Source organism: Neolamprologus brichardi, chromosome 8, assembly GCF_056152115.1.
Source record: "Neolamprologus brichardi isolate AB-2024 chromosome 8, ASM5615211v1, whole genome shotgun sequence".
NCBI classification, from domain to species: domain Eukaryota; kingdom Metazoa; phylum Chordata; class Actinopteri; order Cichliformes; family Cichlidae; genus Neolamprologus; species Neolamprologus brichardi.
Window position 1 is genome coordinate 6,276,470 of NC_142111.1, and position 19,856 is coordinate 6,296,325.

A 19,856-nucleotide genomic window follows, 5' to 3' on the forward strand; every position below is an offset into this window, starting at 1 on the left:
CACAAATTGCACTCCACTGAAACCGCTTTACTTAAAGTGTCTAGTCACATTCTGATGGCAGCAGACTCATTCACCGTGATCACAGCATCATGATAAATAGGCTGAAGGACTTGTTCAGGATTACTGGTGTTGTTTTAAAATGGTTTATGTCGTATCTATCTGAGAGATCTTTTACTGTCATCTAAGAAACATTTCTAAACTCAGACTATTGATGTCAAAGGCAGAACTTGAGATGATTATTTATGCTTTTATCTCTTCTCGTTTGGATTATTGTAACGGTCTTTTTACTTGTCTCAACAAATCAGCTCTGAATCGCCTTCAGACTGTACAGAATGCCGCGGCAAGACTTATAGCTGGAACAAACAAGGGTTTTGGCTTCTCTTCATTGGTTGCCAGTAAATTTTAGGGTTCATTTTAAAATTTTAGTTGTAACTTTTAGAGCTCTGCACGGTGAAGCTCCCCAGTATATCTCTGACCTGTTGAAACCTCATGCTTCATCCCAAGCACTTAGGTCGTCAGGTCAGAGGTTACTATTGGTCCCACGTACTAGGTTCAAAACACGTGGGGATCGGGCTTTTCAGGCACTGGCACCTAGGCTGTGGAACTCCCTGCCGTTGTCTTTATGCTGTTTTTCCACTGTTTTATGTTATTTTATTTGTATTTCTGGTTTTATTGTGAAGCACTTTGTGATTTTTATCTGTGAAATGTGATGTATAAATAATTTATACTTACTTACTTACTTACTTACTTCTACCACACACAGCTATGTGATGAACCAGGAGATTATTTCTGCTGGGACGCCCTCTAATGGGCAGGATATGGACATAAAACAAGCACAACACAAATGCATCAAAATATTTCTCAAAATTCACAGCAAAAGAAAAAAACAAAAACCCTGTGGGTTCAGAATACCTACCTACTTACTTCTCTATAAAGCAGCAGTAGTAAGGGATGGAGAAGCTTACAACAACAACAACCTTTTGTGAATACCATTGTAAGTTTTATTGAAATTTTTTCTTAACAACAAAAGACAGGTGTCACAGTGATTTGACAAAAATAAAAGTGCTCGCCAACACAAACTCTTTTCTCCCACAGTAAAGAAACTACACAGATATAGTGTGCTACAATGATGTTAAGTCACACTTGCGGCCCAAAAAAACCCCCCAATAAATAAATAATAACTAAACGAAGAAGAATCAAAGATGCATAGGATATCTGACGATACCTCTGTGAAGGCTCCGACTGTGTTACTGCATGATGAATTAACACATTCTACATGAAGATTACGACAAACCGTAGAGAACATGCTGACTTCCAAAACAAACAAAACTTGCTTGTCATTTCGAACGCCACACAGTTATATTAAAAATTAGACAAAGATTACATAGAAATTAGAAACTTGTGTTAAGAAAAGGGTTTTTTTTCCCCTCTCGTTAACGACATAGACCGTAGCAAAGGGATCTTGACAGGGTAGTATCATAAGAGTGAGGTGTGCAGTGTTTTTCAAACAAGCTTAGTTTTGCACAAGTACTTGAAAATGCAGCTTTTAATTACCAAACGCCTGATGTTCTCCTAGTTACAAATGAAAATAAATAGGTCAATAAATAAATTTGCTGCTCTTTTTTTTGTTTGTTTTGTTTTTTTTCTACAGTCATTTGCCGTGACATGTGAGATTTTCTACAGTAAATTCTCAAATGCTCAACCTGCCATCTAAATTTTAAAAAACAATCAACACATTCTCCTCAGCTTGACCCTCCAGGAGGCCTTGAGAGAATGATTTCAAGAAATAGTTCAACATTTACTGAAATTTGCTTTTCTACTCACATGCTGAGAGCTCCATAAAAAGATCAGCACGGCTCTCATAGCTGTGCTCCGTACATACATACATATACATAAACACAAAATGTAAGGAAATTTGTGTTTGGTTGATTATTTCTTTGTTGTAACAATGCAAAAAAAATCTTAAACACTTAGAAATCCTGTTTATTTCCCTTTTAATGACACTACATTTGTACATTTATGGGTTGAGCAGCAGAGTTGAGTTTCCTGTGTTCGGTTCATCCACATGCTACTAAATTGTTAATATGTCTTTTTTTCTTCAGACTTCAATCATCCAATCCAACATACAACACCAAGCAAAAGTCAATAGCAGAATAAACTGTTTGGTATTGGCAGAGAAGATTTGGCAAATTTTACATGGGCGCAAGCCACATACTCACTCTGCTGCTCAACCCACAAAAGCATTGTCCTTATAAATGTGGTACCATATAAGGGGAAATAAGCAGACTTTCCGCTGGCATGAGATTTATTGTCAAGAAGCATTGTTACAATAAAGAAACAATAATCAAACAGAAATGATTTTACTTTTTGTGCTAAGTTTATATAATCAGGTAGCAGCTGGTTAGCTTAGCCTAAAGTTTTAGGATAATTGAAATAAATGCCAGGCTACCTCTTGTCCTTTTTTCTGGTCTTAATGCTATGCTAGGCTATGCTAGGCTATGCTGTGGCTGCTTGCTATATTTTCATATTTATCACACATAAATTATCAGCTAAAGTAGAAAATATAATGTGGAAAATATATTTTCATTGCTGTTAGGCTAACTGTTATCACGTTCTTTTAGTTTAATGATTACAGAGGTCATGGTAAAGTAAACATCACTTCACTTATTACTGCTAACAATGGTCGCTGAATTTGAGCAGAAATTCAGACTTTTAATGAAGCATAGGAATAGCTATAGAATAGAATGTAACAAATGGTTTAACTGGTGATTCACTGTTAGGCTCTAATGATCCATTTTCAGTACCGCAGTGTCTGAAGCTATTATTAGCTGTAATGAAGCTGAAACCACTCTCTCACTTTGTGGAACACAGCTGCAGGTGATCTTGTGCCCGATAAGGATGCAAGTATTTGATATAGTTCGACAAAGAGTCCTAAAAGGATTCCTATGCACAGATTAGGCTACATTTGCTGGCAAGCCTTTGTAAACATAAGCACATTAACAATCTTTTGCACTCTCCACTGTTTCTGGATCAGTGTTGGTGCTAAACAGTGGAAAAAGCCTGATGTTTAGAGTTTGTATTGTGTGCGGAAAGCTTAGTTTAAACTTTTTTTTCTATAAAAGAGAAACTCAGAAGCTTGCTTTTTTGTGTTTTCTATATTTCAAATAAGATTCATTCCAGCAGCATGAGACTGAAGGTTAAAGCATTTGTCACACGCCAGAAACGTGAGAGTAGGAAACCCTGACATGAAGGAGAAATCAGTCCTATAATCTGTAAGGCAAATAACTGTTTCCCAAAGTGTTAAACTATTTCTTTAAGATCATTGACGTCACCTGATGACCCACAAAGTGAGAACTGCTGACATTAATCTCAATCATCCTCCTTACACGTGCTTTATAACACCCACATCGAAGCAAGCTGCATCTGTGCTCGAGCACAACTACAGATGATCACTCCATCCTCTGCCTGTTCCTTCACCCTCTGACCATTTCCTCCACCAACCCCAAACCCTCTGGCCTGTTTTTTCAGCAGCAGGCCCACATGCCCACTGTCTACCACAAAAACTTTAGACCGTCATAGGAGCTGGCTACAATAATACTGGATTTCTACACTTGCAAATAGAAAAAATACTGTAGCGCTACAATATTTAGAAGGAAACATCTTCCTAACACGTGAAACTTCTCATAGCACTTGAGGCCGAAATGCATTAAGAGCGAATTGCAAATATGGAAAAGTTACTAGTGAAAGTATACTCATAGTTCCCATTTGGGAAAAGTAAACAACCTGGAAAATCTTGGCATTTTTTAAGTGTTTTTTCCTTTGAATCTTTCTTCTTCCCCCTCCTCTGCGGTTGTAAACATAGACATTATGGCTAAAATGAATGTTTCAGTCTGACTTTTTTAATGAACCTTGGCAGTGGTGGCACACAGTGTGAATATGTAAATTTGGAAGTACACACATACGTCCTCTGAGCTGCTCCCAAAAACTCAGAGTGCCCGTCTGTATGGTTGAACTGTTTCATTAGCTCAAAATGCATTTCGGCCCCTAGTACATCTTTATCCAACTCATTAAAGACACTTCCCTTACAACCACTTATTTCCCAACTAAAATATATTCCCTACCCCAAAGTAAAATTGCTAGCACCAAACCCTGAACCCCTTTAACCCCCTCAACAGAAATATTCAAACACAAATGATCAAATCATGGCCTCCAAATAAAAACATTCAAACACATACATTCAAAGCTTAACTCCCAACCCTAACTTTTATATCTAGACCTTCACTTTCTGTACCACTAGCACCTCAGGCCAGCGCTTGCCCACCTCACACCGAGCTCGGATCCCTCTGCCCCAGACCTGATCCTACCGTTTCCCTTACCAAAACATAAAATCTGAAATTAAGTCTAAACCCCTCTTCGCCTTTGCAGATCTGAGACTTAAATCCCTGGTCTAGGAGCTGATGATCTGACCTGACCAGGTCTCATGCTTTGTGCCTGGATTCAGGTGGGTGATCACCACGTCGACAGCCTGAATCTTCTGGTTCTTGGGAGGGATGGGGCACACTTTGTACGTAACCTCGTCTCCTTCCATAGGCACGTACTCTCCCTCAATGCTGTTCAGGAAACAGAGACAATATAAAAGAAAAAGTAAAAACAAAGCATTTTTTCACATTTTTGCAGAGTGCTTTCTTTAAATCAAGCAACTAAAATCAAGGTCTGTGGACTTGTTTTCACGCCGACCAAGCTGCTACATTCATGCACAACAGCCAATGAGAATTGAGTTTGAGAAATACTTCTGGTAGATTAACAAACAATGATCAGATTTCATTCAATTTTCTCCACCACTGATCTCCACCAAACCTGGAGGACTCTACCTGTGCTATATAGACTGTATATAAAAGATGATCACAGCAACCATGACACCATCCTTTGATTTGAAAAATGGTATTCCAACTGCTGTTAATATAAACGTGAATTTGAGATGTTAAATGTTCAAATTCAGACTAACTTACTTGTCATTATTGACCCTTGAACCAAGTATTTAAGGTTAGACCCTGATTGATTTAATGGCAGTTGGATATTATAAGTGGATGCTGGCCAGTCTTGATTTATTTGTATCAGTGTTTACAAAGAAAAATTAATTTATTATGATGAAAAATAATTTATTACACCTTTTGTTATGAAGAATAAAAAGTGAAAAAGAGACAAAAGATAAACCCTTAAGTGAGTGCTGATGTGATGTTCTATAGTTTGTCCACTAGAGGCCACTCTACAATTTCCTGATCTGAGTAGAGATGGGCAGAGTGTAAATAAGTAAATAAATAACTACATATAACAAATGTTAGCGAATTCTGTTTCTGTTTTGTGAGTCTGAACGAAAAAAAAAAAAACAATATCGGAATATCAGATTTTTTAATTCACCAAATGTCTGTCTTAAAAATCGTACATTTCTGGGGCTCTACTTCTGGTGCACATAGCTAAGTCTACTTTATTATCTTGTTTACGCTAATAGGGAACATAATTTATTTTAAAAAAGGAACGTATGGCTTTACCAAATAAGTCCTAAAGGTGGCGATTATGAATATAAACTTATCAGAAAAGTGTTTATTAGGTCATAAATTAAATGAGTTAGGTTAACATCTTATTTACAGTCAGATGTGTTTTTACAGCCGGAGAAGTCTCCCCCTGCTGGCCATTAGAAAGAATGCAGGCTTAAACCATTTTCAATCCCAGAGGCTATGTCCATCTTTTATATACAGTGTACAATTGCCATCTACTTCACAGCTGACTCCAATCATTAAAAAAAATACATAAATTAAAAAAAAGAGATAAGTTACACAGTCAAAAAATAAATACTGTAAAGTCTTAGTAATTTCTGTGTAACCCACATTTACTTGCTGCCAATCTGTGCATGTTAAATAGACTGCACTGTGAGTCCAAAGACAACTTTGATACCAGGACATTTCAGTGCGGCCACTCACTCAGAGATGTGGACAAAGATGTCCTCTCCTCCGTGTGAAGGCCGTATGAATCCATGACCCTGAGACCTGGAGAAGTTTTTACACACCCCTTTAAATACAGGACCTGATTTAGCTCGCACTGTCCTGTAGAGGAAGAGAGATAGAAGCAAAGAGAAAAAAGAGACAGTGCATTTTAAATAAACAGCATAATTATTTTACAAAAGCATTACTTAAAAAAAAAACAAAACAGAGAGAGAGCACCAATAGCGCTATTTGTACTCACGCTGAGTATGTGCGAGTGCGTTTAGTAGGCAGTGGGCTAGGCAGCTCGCCGGGCTGTGGTGGTTTCCTCTCCTTCTCCCAAACCCGGCTGCCCTCCCTCAGGAAGGGAAAAGAGAGCTGCAAGGGAGTGCGCGGAGAAGTGAGTGGCAGTGGGGGGACTGTCGGCAAAGAGGGGTCCGGGTCTGACATCGTGACTTGTTAAGAGTCTGGGTTTTCTTTTGCTCTCTTTTTGGGTTTCCTCCAGCGGTTTGCAAAGAAAGAGAAGGAGGAGGGTTCACACCTCCTGCATGGCACAAGCGTTGGTGAGGGAGAGGAGGCTTTTCAGAGGAGAGCTCTTACAGGTGAAGGAGTGGAGCAAACCCTAAAGTGAAGGAACAAGACAAACGGTTAATGCCAGAAAGAGAATACGGCTTTGTCATTGGCACAAAGGCGAGGAATAAAAGTCACAACCAACAGACAAACCCAGTATGTCCAAATACACACAATGCTTTCTTTTGGCTAGTGTTGCTACAAATACAGCTCAGTTTAATTTATATAGTGTCATTATGTGCCTGGAGTCTGTTTTTCTTAAATTTAATGAAACTGCAATGTGTTCTTTAAAGCTTTCCTTTACTCACATTGTTGCACTATAAACATCATGACCCCAATAAGAATTTAGAAAATGCATAAACATTAGCATACATGTATTGTTGTATAGCATCTCCAAACTCAGTGACTCTAAAATTGTTTGATAAACTGAAAAGGCTCAGTATTCCTTCAGGCTATGGAAAACGAACATCACCTCTTAAATCAATAAAGCCTAAAGGTCCCATTATGATGTAAATATCAAACCTCTCCATATTATTAAAGTGCCGCACTCTACCGGACTGACATCCATTACAGGATTGGTCTGCATTCAAACGACGAGCTGCTTCATTTCAGAGCTGACCCAACTGCTATTTCAAAGCCAGTTGGGTCAGATGATGAATGCCATATTAGCAAGACAGAGGTTAAACACTTAACGCTAAAACCTGGTTTATCAAAAAAACGCAGATGCGGGCGGGTGTGTTACTGGGACCATCAGCAAGCACCTCCCAGTGAATCACTGAGGCTTGCAGACTGAATGTTTGACAAAGACTGATGAGACGCATGTGTGCCAGACTGAATACCACAGGCTCCATCCAATATCACCCTTTCTGTTTCTTCCTCTCAGTCTAAATATATTCATGTGTAGTGGGATTGACGCCATCTTTGAACTAGACCACAGGATCCTGAGGCAGAGGTTAACAACTGGGCTGCTGTATTACAATGAATACAAGATTCAGAAATATCAACAGAAGCTACAGGAGAAGCTAATGTTGCTGGGATTTTTGAGACCATCTTTATTCTTCACACTCTGAACTCTCCTAGGCAGCTTCAGGAATAGTTCTCCAGGTTTCTTGAAAGACAGTCAAAGCTCTTATTTCATTTAAAATGGTATTCCCTAAGTTGCCTGTTATATGTAGATACGACACTGGTTCAAAGTCCAAAGAAAACTTTTGAAAGACCTTCAGAAATCCTCGAGAACTATTGCTCACAAGCATAAAATAGTACTTTTGCAGTACTGGGGTGAAAGTCTTGGCATATATCAACAAAAGGGAGAAAATTGAACAAGTGGAGGACAAAAGAAGAGTGACAGTACTCCCACACCTGAAGCAACTAATTACCTCTGTTTAATATATGGTTCGCTGAAAACTCAGCAAGGCTTCCATCCTCTTTGATGCTAATTATATGACACCGTGTCACCGGTTAGTAAGCCCCGACCAAGTAATTGGGAAATAGACAATATATGTAGTGAAATATGAAATGGTTATATCAGAAATTTTATCACCAAACGAGCTTTAAAGATGATTTGAAAAAGCCAAATTGTGCCTAGGAGTAGCTCTAAAGGTTCGTGCTGGTTTCTGTGAATATTAAAGGATTTCAAGTCCACAGCATCCTCACAGCAGTGCTTGTGATCTCTGACTTTCTAAAGAAAAACACTGCAAATGGCTGCTGAGCGAGGGCTCTGCTGGGGATCCTGTTGGATAGACAGAGCTGATGCAGTGATGGTGACGAACACACGCATCTGTCATCGCAGCGGCACAGAGGACAGGACTAATGGCATGACTGATGGATGACAAAGCATAAAAATGTAGCCTGAATAATTCAGAAACTTGACAGGCACAGCTTCCTCTGTCATTAGTCTATATATTAGGCTGAGAGTAGGCCACTGAAATGGATTTGTCTAATGAGTCTGCACTGTCAGAGCAAACATTTTAACCAGGAGGGGTGAAGGCTGATCTAGAGGAAGGAAGGGGGCTACAAAAGCTCCGAGGAGACAGACAAAAGGCCAAAAAGAAAGCACCTCCCTGCCTGTGAAACTGTGGCCGTCTGTGGTCCTCTGCATCAGTATGGGACACACGTCAGCTCCCCTCTACACACACACACACACACAGAGCCTGTCTTTAAACTTTACATCATCCTTTTAAAGAGACAAACCGCCCAAATGATTTTATGGTATCATTTGTGTGTCTGAGGAGTCTGAATAATTCAGCAGCAAATAAGCGCCCTTCAGGCGGCTTGTTTCCAGAACATTCTCACACAGCGGCAGCCTGAGACAAGAAGGCGAGAGGATGCTCCACTAACGGCGAGAAAAACCCCACACCTAACATACACTAACACGCAGAGGAAGAAAAAAGAGAAGAAGAAGACTATAGTAAATGTTAGCTCTGGGTTAGAAAGCAGAGATTTAAACACAACACTGCCAGAAACCGCCGCCGTCGGCCGGACGCAGAGAAGAGGAGGGCTGGATGCGTAAATCACTCCATCAGCCAGATCGATCCAACGATTACTTACTGTAAAAGCGCCGATCAGCTGTCAGGTCAACACGTCCCCGTCCTTTAATGTGGCGTAACACAATTATGAAGTTAAATCTGCGGGGACATGTGGCGGATAAGTCAGTGGATCTTGGTATGGACGCGGCGCACACGGGTGGGATGGGAGGAGGAGAGAAAAAAAGCAGCAGCAAATGAAAAGGAGGCAGCAGAGATGGGGCGGGGGTGCAGGAGGTGGGGGGGTTGGTGGTGAAAACAACGGCTTCCCTATCCTACACCCCACTCTTTGTTCTCTGCGCGGAGGGAAGCGTGTTTTTTAATGTTTTAGCAGTCTCGGGTGCTTTAATAGTGTGAGACACGATGGTTTTATATGAGTCACAGGCCTGTGCTTGAGTGTCCTTTAAAATTAAAAGTCATGTCAGCTTTGATTTAATAATAAGACAAAATTTCATTAGTGGTCATGGGCACCTCTTTGACAGCTTTCCATCAAAAGCTAGTTTAACTCGACCGCTTGGCTCGCATGTCTCAGATGACTGAAAGCTATCCTTTGTCTGATAACAAGACATGAGTTTAGACCTTCCTCTCATGCATTCTTTGCAATAATTTGTGTCCTGTTTACTCTCCTGTGCTCTTCTTTTCCCCTCTCACTCCTCAACCTTCCAGAGGTCTTTTCCTCTTAAGAAAAGGGGGTTCTTCTTCCCCACAGTCGCCAGTCACTTGCTTAAAAAAAGGCTTGCTGGGGTTCTCTCTTATATTGCGCAGCTGCACCTGCAAACGATTCGTTTTGTTAACTGTACAACCCAAATTCATTAAAGCATTGGAGTTTGCACTTTAATATTAAATTATGGATGAATTTGGTCATTATTAAAGCTCCCTTCACTCCAAATCATTTACTCCAGCAGCTGTTCTTTATTACATAGAGAAAAATTGACAATGTTGAATTTACACTTCTTTTTCTTATATTACAATATCTCAGGAATTAAATATGTATTTAAATTTCTTTACAGCTGCAGCCTGTATTTTTGCAGTTACACATCTTCACTGTCTTGTAACTAAAAAATTCCTCCCTGAAAATCGTTTCCGGGCCTTTATAGCCATCCCGTGTTTCTGTGACATTTCAGAACTGACACTTTGTTTAAAATAGCTGCAAACATTTTTTTTCAACTGATTGGCTTAGAGGAAAAGGACCAGAGGATTTATTTAAAAAAATAAAAAAATAAAAAATGAGGTTACCATAGTGTTAGTTGTGTGTAAAAATATGTCACATTCCCACCAGCTCCACACCCATCTGACTACACCACTATTTACAGATTTTTTTAACTTTAGGAATCCAAAGGTCTTCAATCAATCCAGAATATCAGAAATCAAAGACCAACCTCGCTTTCTGTAGTCTGTTTATTTCCAAATGTGTGAAATATATTGCGAGGATGTTTTTTTTAAAACATTTATGAATAGGGAGAAAAGAAGAAATCAGCTCATATGAAGTCACATCACTAGAACACAGGCAAATAAGTGAGATCTGTGAATTTTTATTGTTTGTACAACCCACTGCATTTCTATAATACAGAAAAGATCATTTGTGAGGAAGAGAACACAGAAAGCACACTAAAGCAGATATTTGACATACACTGGTTTAGAATCGGGAGGGGGTTAAATCCTTCACCTGATGTGAGCTTCATCGGGTACCAGGAAGTTTGGAAAAGCATTAGACTCTGTTGTGTGACGGTTTCAGAGGGACCTTTAATTAAACTGACACCCTCACAGATCACTGGTCTGGGTTTCTTATGAGAGTCCTCATTAACATATTTTTTAAAACTCTGATTGGTTACAATTATTTTAAGCATTTCCCCAACAATGCCATCGTATTTATTGGTGGAGTAAAAAATAAACAAAAAAAAAAGAAGCAAACAAAGCCCTCCAAAAAAACAAAACAAAATTAAACCAAAAACCTGACGATATAAGTTTGAAGAGGTCCAAGTTAACCCTGTGCTTTTATGGAGGTGCAGGTAAGTCTGCAGAAAAAAATAAATAAGTAACACATAAATAACTGGGAGTGGGTCGGCTGAAGTGCTTGATCTTGTAAAGACACAAGGACTGATTGGGAACAGTTTAGGGATATTAGCAAGGAAAGAAAAAAAAAAAAAAAAGAGTGCAAGTCACTGTATCCATGAGCAGCATTAAAGCATGTGGTTTGTTGTTTTTGTTTGTTTTTTTAAATACAGCATGAAATGTCTTTTGGGTCTTAAAATTAATATGTACTGTAATGAAGTACAACCAGACAAAGGACCCCCTCTCACAGTTAGATACACAATAATCTGATGTTCAGTGCGACCCACATGTTGCAGCTAAGCTAAGTTTCCCAGAATGCCCTAGATCAAATTCCTAGATAAAGGAAAATGATATCAAACTTGGTGTTAAAGTGGGCATTTATATGAAGATGCTAGACCTGCTATGCAGCAAACCACATCCTCGTGGCCACCAGGGGGCAGACGAGCTAAACTTCAGGGGGAATAAATGTGTGCATATGGCTTAACAACATTTGGATTTTTGACCTTCACTAAATGGACTAAATGGGCTTAGACATGCAATGCATGGCAGCTTTTAGCTGTTTAGGGTGAACTTTGGAATAACACTGGGACAATTTGGATGAAGCCAAACATTCCCATGCAGAGGTCAACACAATCCTAAAGCAATAAGGTGATTGCCCTCTACACTGCAAACGCACTAGCAGAGCATCAGCTTGCAGCGTATTATGTCACCGATTAGTGTGTCAAAGTGTGCGAGTGTGTCCCTCGTTTTTTTGTTATAACAGAATCTCTAACCGGTTGTCAATGATTCACTGAAACATGGCTGCTTACAATAACTCTGTACTGATGAATTAAATTTTAACATCGGAGCAAACTGTTCCACGGTGAACATTAGCTTCACACTTGGCTCTACGTTTAACTCTTACAGGCATACAGACACATTAAATCAGCCAGAACTGTAAGATAATGCTGACGATGAAATAATCATTATACTTTATCCTCCTTATTCTTCACAATCCTCACCAGGGTTCCCCCCCCTCTGACAATCATCTTCCTCATTCTCAGTGCTGCATCTCCTTCATCCTGTTGAGGGCGGAGCCCGCCTGGAACCATTGGATCTGTGTCTCGTTGAAGCTGTGGTTGAGCTGCAGGGTCTCCTCAGTGCCGTCGCTGTGTTTTAAGACTGCGGTCAGAGGCTGCCAAGGATGGGAAAAAAAGAAAAAAGAAGACATGATTGTTAACAAGAATATCAGTCATGTTTATGACTGCTTTTTCAGTATTTCTTCACCCGCTCACCTTTCCTGGAGCGAAGCTTTTAAGTCCTCTGATGGAGATCTTGTCGTCGGGACGGATCTTGTCATAGTCTGATGGGTTGTTGAAGGTCAGGGGGAGCAGGCCCTGCTTCTTGAGATTTGTTTCTGAGGATATGACAAAATCAGGTTGAGGTGCGAATTAAGCGACGCTACTATCTACGATTCCTCTGCTCATCTCATGTTTATGCAGTACCGTGGATTCTGGCGAAGCTCTTGACAATTATAGCTCTCCCTCCCAGATGCCTGGGCTCCAGTGCAGCATGCTCTCGGCTCGAGCCCTCACCGTAGTTGTCGTCACCAACCACAACCCAGGAAATGCCGTTGGCCTTCACGCAACGTGACAGAAAGCATGTCAGAAGAGATTTCTGGTTTTAAATGAGACTCAGTGATTCCTTCTGGTCTTTACCTTGTAGTGACGGGCTACGTCAGGGACTCCTCCATACTCTCCTGTCAGGTGATTCTTGATCTTGTTGACAGCATCGTTCTCACTGTTGACCGCACCGATCAGCATGTTGTTGGAAATGTTATCGAGGTGACCGCGGAACTTCAGCCAAGGTCCTGCGGCGCTGATGTGGTCTGTGGTGCATTTTCCCTTCACCTGCACAGATAGACAGACCCCAGTGTATAAACATTTTGACTTGAGGGCCAAATCTGACAGACCAATGCCCTTTCAGGACCCTCACCTTGATGAGGACCTGCATGTTCTCCAAATCGTTTCTGTGCCACTTGTCAAAGGGCTCCAACAGCTGCAGGCGGTTGCTCTGAGGGTTGACGTCCACCTTGAGGCTGCTGCCGTCAGCAGGAGGGTGCTGGTAGGTGTCCTGGCCAGGGTCAAAGTCCCTGGATGGGAGTTCATCTCCATTTGGGGGCTCCAGCTTGAACTTCTCCCCGCTTGGGGTTGTAAGGTAATCTGTCTCAGGGTTGAAGTTTAATGTGCCAGCGATGGCGAGAGCAGTGACGATCTGATAGACGAGAGGAGAGGGAAAGGTTTAAGCTGTTAAAAGGAGGCTTGTGTGTAGTCTGCACTGTCAGTGTGGGCTGATTTGCTGTGGGTTTACCTCGGGGGAGGTAACGAACGCGTGCGTTGCGGGGTTAGCGTCGTTCCTGGCAGTGAAGTTTCTGTTGTAGGAGGTGACGATGGTGTTCTTCTCTCCCTTTTTCACATCGCGCCTGAAACAAACAAAAAGATTGCACTTTTCCAAGTCAAGGCTCCACAGAGCAACAGCCACTCTAAAACCAAAGCCCACCGAACGGGAAGACAGAATGTCTTTAGCTAGCTAAAAAAATCAGTGTTTTAATATGTTAAGATTAGTGCCATCAGCGTTAATCTTGTTAAAAGGACGTTAATGCCATAATTGCATTAATGCAGCAAATCTCATTTAGCGAGTTAGTGCGGATCGCCCTGTGCGTGGAGCTGGACGGCACTAACACATTAACGAGCTAACCGCGCTAACGCGTTGACGCCGTGCAGCCCCACGCACGGGGCGATCCATGCTAACTCGCTAACTGAGATTTGCTGCGTTAATGCGGTTATGGCATTAACATAATGCAGTCAAAGCAGTCAAACACTTTGAGACAGAGCATCTACCTGTCCCACTGTCCAATGCAGGGTCCGCATGCATTTGCAAGGACCACACCTCCGACATCTCCAAGGATCTTTGACTGCAGGAAAACAAAAACAAACAAAAAAAAGGGTTAAATTTAGACTGCTTTAGACTGTTGTTACTGTAATGAAAGTGCAACTCTCTGCTGCTTCCGTGTGCCGACACTCACATATCCATCTCTCTCAATGGTGGCACGAATCTGCTCTGAGCCGGGGGTGACTGTGAACTGTGCTTTACACTTCAGGCCTTTGTCCAAAGCCTGTTTGGCCACAGAGGCGGCACGACCCATGTCCTCGTAGCTGGAGTTAGTGCAGCTGCCGATCAGACCTTTTTTTAAAAAAAAAAAAAAGCAACTTTATAACTTCATCCACTGGAAAAAAAACCCAATTCAAAACATGCACGTCTCCTTCTAAATAAGCAGGCACCTAAATGTAGCTTTATGTAACTGCTAAAGGAGCTCTGTAATTGTAATCTGAGCTCTGTAATTAGAAGTCCATAATCACATGAAGTACAAACAAAGCCCTGAAGCTTATTCATCAGTGGAGAGTTACGTACCAACTTTCACCTCAAGCGGCCAGCCGTTCTTTTGAGCCGCAGCACCGACTTCAGACACTGGGTGAGCCAAGTCAGGAGTGAACGGTCCATTAATGTGGGGCTTCAGCTACACAAACAAACAGCACAATGCTGAATGGACCACACAAACTTCATCATTACGGGCGTGTATGTATCTCTCACTTGCACTCTTCTGATTTATTACAGTCATGATCAGTTGTGTTGGTGCAGAAGGTATTTAAAGATATACTGAAAAGCTGTGACAGCACTCTGGGATATTACAGTCTTATAGTACCTCTGGAGCAGAAAAATGACAACAAAGCAGACCCTTCTGTGATAATGTAACTTCACAGTAATACAAAAAAACAACATGTCTGAAAACTGTATTAAGCCTAAGAGGGTCAATTATTAAGCCTGTGGCCTCTTTGAGTGATGGGTAGGTGCCAACTAGGTCACCATTATCTACTAGGCCTCAAATCAGCTAATACGAGTCAACAGTGTGTTTAGTGTCCAACATCACGATGGTCAAACTTCTTTAAATACATACAATTTACTGGGTGAAGTCACAGTGGCTATAGCCATCTTTTACATACATTCTGTCTCAACTTAAAACGGGACGCACCTCGTCCAGATTGAGCTCGATGATCTGGTCATACTCGCAGCCTTGATCCGGTACCAACAAATCCGAGTATTCATCAGCCACAGCGGCGATCTCTGAGAACAGACACGTGGAGATGGAATCAATGAGTTTAAAATGACACAACTCTGCAGGTCTCCATCACTCTCTAGGTGATTATGAATGTATTTAAAAAGGACGCCAACACATCAGCTGTGACCTCAGCACACACCTGCACGTCCAGTCTTCTCCAGGTAGGTCTTCATGCGGTGATTGTAAGGAAACACGGAGGTTGTTGCCCCGATTTCTGCTCCCATGTTGCAAATAGTGGCCATTCCTGCACACACAGACAGGCTGTAGTTAAGCAAGTCATTCCGATCCTGTCGTTTCTTGGTGTTTGGTACAGGAAGTTGTACTGTGTGAACACTTTCAAGCTCATAAGCTTTTGCTTACTGACCCGTGCAGGAAATGGAGTCGACTCCTGGTCCATGGTACTCTATGATGGCTCCAGTGCCTCCCTTTACAGTCAGGATGCCGGCCACCTTCAAGATGACATCCTTAGGAGACGTCCAGCCGGACAGGGTGCCTGTCAGCTTCACGCCAATCACCTTAGAGGAAGACACAGAACGTTAATGAAATGACAAAAAAAGAGGAAAAGAAAGAGCAAGATGAACTTTGCAATCTGCTAACCTTGGGACACTTGAGCTCCCAGGGGATTCCCGCCATGACATCTACGGCGTCAGCTCCACCCACTCCAATGCAGATGCTACCAAGCCCACCACCGTTTGGCGTGTGGGAATCTGTGCCAATAAGCATTACTCCAGGATAGGCATAGTTCTCTAGGATGATCTGTTAATACACAAAAAGCATTGTTATAGCCCAATAATCACAGCTGTCATAGTCTGACTGAAGCTCTGTTTGCACGTTTAGTAAAAAATACCTGATGAATAATTCCAGAGCCAGGTTTCCAGAAGCCAACGCCATATTTTGCCCCAGCACTGGACAGGAAGTTGTAAACCTCGTGATTCACGTCCTATGAAGAGAGTCATGTCTACAGCTCAGTTTCAGGTTATATTTTAATGAGAAGAAGTCGCCACAGTGTGGAAATGGTTTACCTTTGCTCTGGCTAAATCCTCGGGTCCTCCAATCTGAGCCTCAATCAAGTGATCGCAGTGGATGGTGGAAGGCACAGCCACTTTTGGCAGCCCGCTGCTGATGAACTGGAGCATCGCCATCTGGGCAGTAGCATCCTGCATGGCCACGCGGTCAGGACGCAGGCGCAGGTAGGTGCGGCCGCGATCGATCTCCTGGTTGTGGGGGTCATCGAGGTGACCGTATACAATCTTCTCTGACAGGGTGAGGGGACGGTTGAGCCTGGAGAAAAAATTAATAAATAAAAATACTTGGGAGATTGTAAGACCCAACAGAAGAAGATTCAGTGAGGAAAATGTAATGAGTAGATGCGTGACAGAACTACAATCTCCCAAATCACAGATAACACATTTAAAAAAAGGGACCTGGAGGGAGGATTGTGTAGTTGATGATAACAAATGGTACTACAACTATGACGAGAAACTGTGTTAAAGGGAAAACAAACACTACAGTCCAAGCATTCAAACAGATGAGCCGGGTGTTGCAGGAAACATTGATGTGTGCCAGAGCAAATACAGAGCAGATCAGGGTAGTGCTGACCTTTTTCGCACAATGCCAATGTTGGACTGGAGCTTCTCGTAGCTGATGAAGGAAGTGGGCTCAAAGCGGCTCATGGACACTTTGGCCTTCGCTCTGTATGCTGTGGAGATGTGCAGGCGCCGTGCACCGTGGCCCAGGGCCAGCTGGAGACAATACCGTCATAAAAACAAACACAGCGTTAGCAGAACAACAAAGCAGAGAATGACCATTCCTCGACACAAATCTGGATTTACTTGAGTGTAAATATTTTAAGCACTTTGGTCGTCTTTTGAAAATCATTGTGAGGCACAGCTGGAAGAGCGGGATTAGTAACAGCTAAGCTCAAAACCATCCAGAATGGGAAGTTAACTTAGGAATGCTATTTTGCTCCCAGTTCTCAAGTGTCACATGTGAGAGTTACCGCCCCTCCCCAGAAGACTTGCCAAAAATACTTTGTCAACCTTTGGAAAGAGTGTCAAAAGTCCCCTCAAAACATTAGAAGCTCTTTAATGTGAGTTCAGTAATTCAATAAAACCATAAAATGTGTGTGAGAGACTTGATTTACAAGGAGCAGCAAAGAACCTGTGTTAAAAGTGCCTTTGAGCAGGGCGCTAAACCCATATACTCACTCCAGAGAAGACTAAGCCTCTCCACATGGAGCACTTGTGTGGCTGTAATCTCAAACTTGATTGTTGAAAGATGGATATTAATAAAAGGGAAGTGAGAAGCTGGGGATCTTCTGTCACGCCTTACTGCTGAGAAGCAGCCATCAAAGTTATCAATTAATCAGTAAATGTATACTTTACAAATCTAATCGTAGGTTAAAGCTCCAAATCAAAGTCAGCGAGGGGCTCGGACTGCCTCTTTGCCACCAGTGAGTGTTTATTATTGCTTCTCTCTCGGTTTAAGCCGCATGTGACTTCTAATAAACGTCAGTGACAGTTCAATGCGGGTTCATATAATGGGAGTTTTGACACCTGTTGGTGTCTTAGGCCAACAAGAAAACCTGCGGTTGATATATTATTAGGGACCCTAGAGCTCCCCCAAAATAGGGAGAAATATTTTTTTAGAGGGCTAAGCTGTGCTGCTTTATAGAGAGAAGAGGCTTTTTCCTGGTAACTCTTACAAACAAGCCGTCTTTGTTAAGTCTACTTGTACTGTCATGAACTTTAACACACTAGCTGAAGCCCGTATAGTCTGAGTGTCAAAATTCATCTGTGTGCCAGGCAGGGTGCGGTAATACATGCAGTATTACACACATCACTCGGCTTTAAAGCTAACTGAATAAATATGTTTGCTTTGGGCCTAGAATATGTTCTATTATTTCATATCTACTTCCCTGTCTTGCAGGCTGCTTCTCTCTGCGTATGCGGGGAGCTCTAACCTTGCGGTTAACCTTGCTGTTAAAACCAAAACTTGTCAACAACAGCCGAGCCATCCACGGTCATTAGACAGCTCCGAACAGCCACTGTAACTCCCGGTAAACGGAGTCACTATAGTCGTGATTTATTAAGCCTGAGTCAAACTAGCTAGATGCGTTCAGAGCAGCCGGGACACGATGACCTGGACAACTAAGCAGCGCTAGTGTCTCAGCTTATCTCTCCACTTTAGCCTCTCTCGGTGCTTGAACTGGGTCAGCACAGCATTCAGTCAGATTTATTAAGTCTCATAAAGAAGGTGGCATCCGCCTCGGCTGGACAAATGTGATGAAATTAGTCAATTTGTCTCTTACCTGGAGCCGAGCGACCGTGAGACAGTAAGTTGCCATTTTGTTCACTGACAAAGATGTGAGGGTCGGTGATGACGTAACACAATTGTAAGGCGGCCTTCTTCTTCTTCTTCTTCTTTGGAGTGTAACGTCCAGCTGTGACACGAAGCGTGCTGCCGCTTAGTGGAGAAAAAAAACAAACGCTTCTTCCTTCTTCTTCTTCGTCTTCTTCTTCTTCCGCTTCTTCTTCTTCTTCTTTGTGTTTAACGGCGGTTGGCAACCAACGTAAAGGAGCATTACCGCCTCCTACTGTTCCGGAGTATGGGTCAATCTGTATCCAAAAAATAGAATAATTTGGCGTTTTACTACCCTTGTCGCACAGTGTTGCCTTGAAGCAACAAACCAATATCTGTTTGGCAAATTTTATGATTGATATATTATTAGGGACCCTAGAGCTCCCCCAAAATAGGGAGAAATATTTTTTTCCCCAAAAATTAAAAAGTCATGCAGTAGAGGGCTAAGCTGTGCTGCTTTATAGAGAGAAGAGGCTTTTTCCTGGTAACTCTTACAAACAAGCCATCTTTGTTAAGTCTACTTGTACTGTCATGAACTTTAACACAGCTGAAGCCCGTATAGTCTGAGTGTCAAAATTCGTCTGTGTGCAAGGCAGGATGTGGACACAAACGCACGACTTGAGACAGAACATCAGCTCAAAGGACAGCTTTAATGCTCAACTTTCAGAAAGACAAAAATACAAGGAGTGGCTGATCAGGAGCAAAAAAAAAAAAAAGAAAGAAAGAAATCTCAGGGAACCATGAAATAAGGAAACACAAATAAATAAATAAAAATAAAACAAAATACCAAATGCACTGGACAAAAGTTGCCAAAATGAAACAGGAAATAACTAAAATCGGGCAACATCACCGACAGAGGCTTGACAACACACAGGGAACAGCGGGGCCCGTGGCAAACTGAAGTAACAGTAACAGAAACAAAAGCCCGAAGCAGGAAAAACACAACGACTAAGAAACAACTTGACGATAATGAAACAGAGAACATCCTTCTGAATTCACATGACTGCTTCAGTAAGGGTGAACTTTTTTTTCACCTGATTGCGTATTAGATTATGGACTCATAGCTATTGATTCATTCACATGTAAACCACTTCACTGTTGCAGCTGGAGATTATTTGAATAACTGAATTGAACTGGTCAAATTTCCCCCAATTTTCTATGTTATGGACTCGAGTGGTGCTCCCAATCTCAGCAGCTGGGCAAGAAGGTGGACGGCGG

The 19,856-nt window shown here is 41.8% G+C and overlaps 2 protein-coding genes across 2 annotated transcripts; both read right to left on the minus strand.

Annotated features, from left to right (window-relative positions):
- Positions 1-1,121: 1,121 nt before the first annotated feature.
- csdc2a (cold shock domain containing C2, RNA binding a) lies at positions 1,122-9,266 on the minus strand. The gene is made up of 4 exons (XM_006807292.3): positions 9,096-9,266; positions 6,241-6,600; positions 5,979-6,101; positions 1,122-4,610 (listed from the first exon to the last, which is right to left on the minus strand). The coding sequence occupies exons 2-4, from the start codon at positions 6,426-6,428 to the stop codon at positions 4,448-4,450; spliced, it is 474 nt and encodes a 157-aa protein (XP_006807355.1). The 5' UTR covers positions 6,429-6,600; positions 9,096-9,266; the 3' UTR covers positions 1,122-4,447.
- Positions 9,267-10,582: 1,316 nt separating this feature from the next.
- On the minus strand, positions 10,583-18,706 carry aco2 (aconitase 2, mitochondrial). Its single transcript, XM_006807291.3, has 17 exons — positions 18,589-18,706; positions 16,878-17,020; positions 16,301-16,559; positions 16,126-16,218; positions 15,876-16,034; positions 15,643-15,793; positions 15,418-15,522; positions 15,192-15,283; positions 14,573-14,678; positions 14,187-14,344; positions 14,002-14,075; positions 13,472-13,583; positions 13,097-13,375; positions 12,820-13,011; positions 12,607-12,739; positions 12,397-12,518; positions 10,583-12,296 (listed from the first exon to the last, which is right to left on the minus strand). The coding sequence occupies exons 1-17, from the start codon at positions 18,622-18,624 to the stop codon at positions 12,162-12,164; spliced, it is 2,349 nt and encodes a 782-aa protein (XP_006807354.2). The 5' UTR covers positions 18,625-18,706; the 3' UTR covers positions 10,583-12,161.
- Between the last annotated feature and the right edge of the window lie 1,150 nt (positions 18,707-19,856).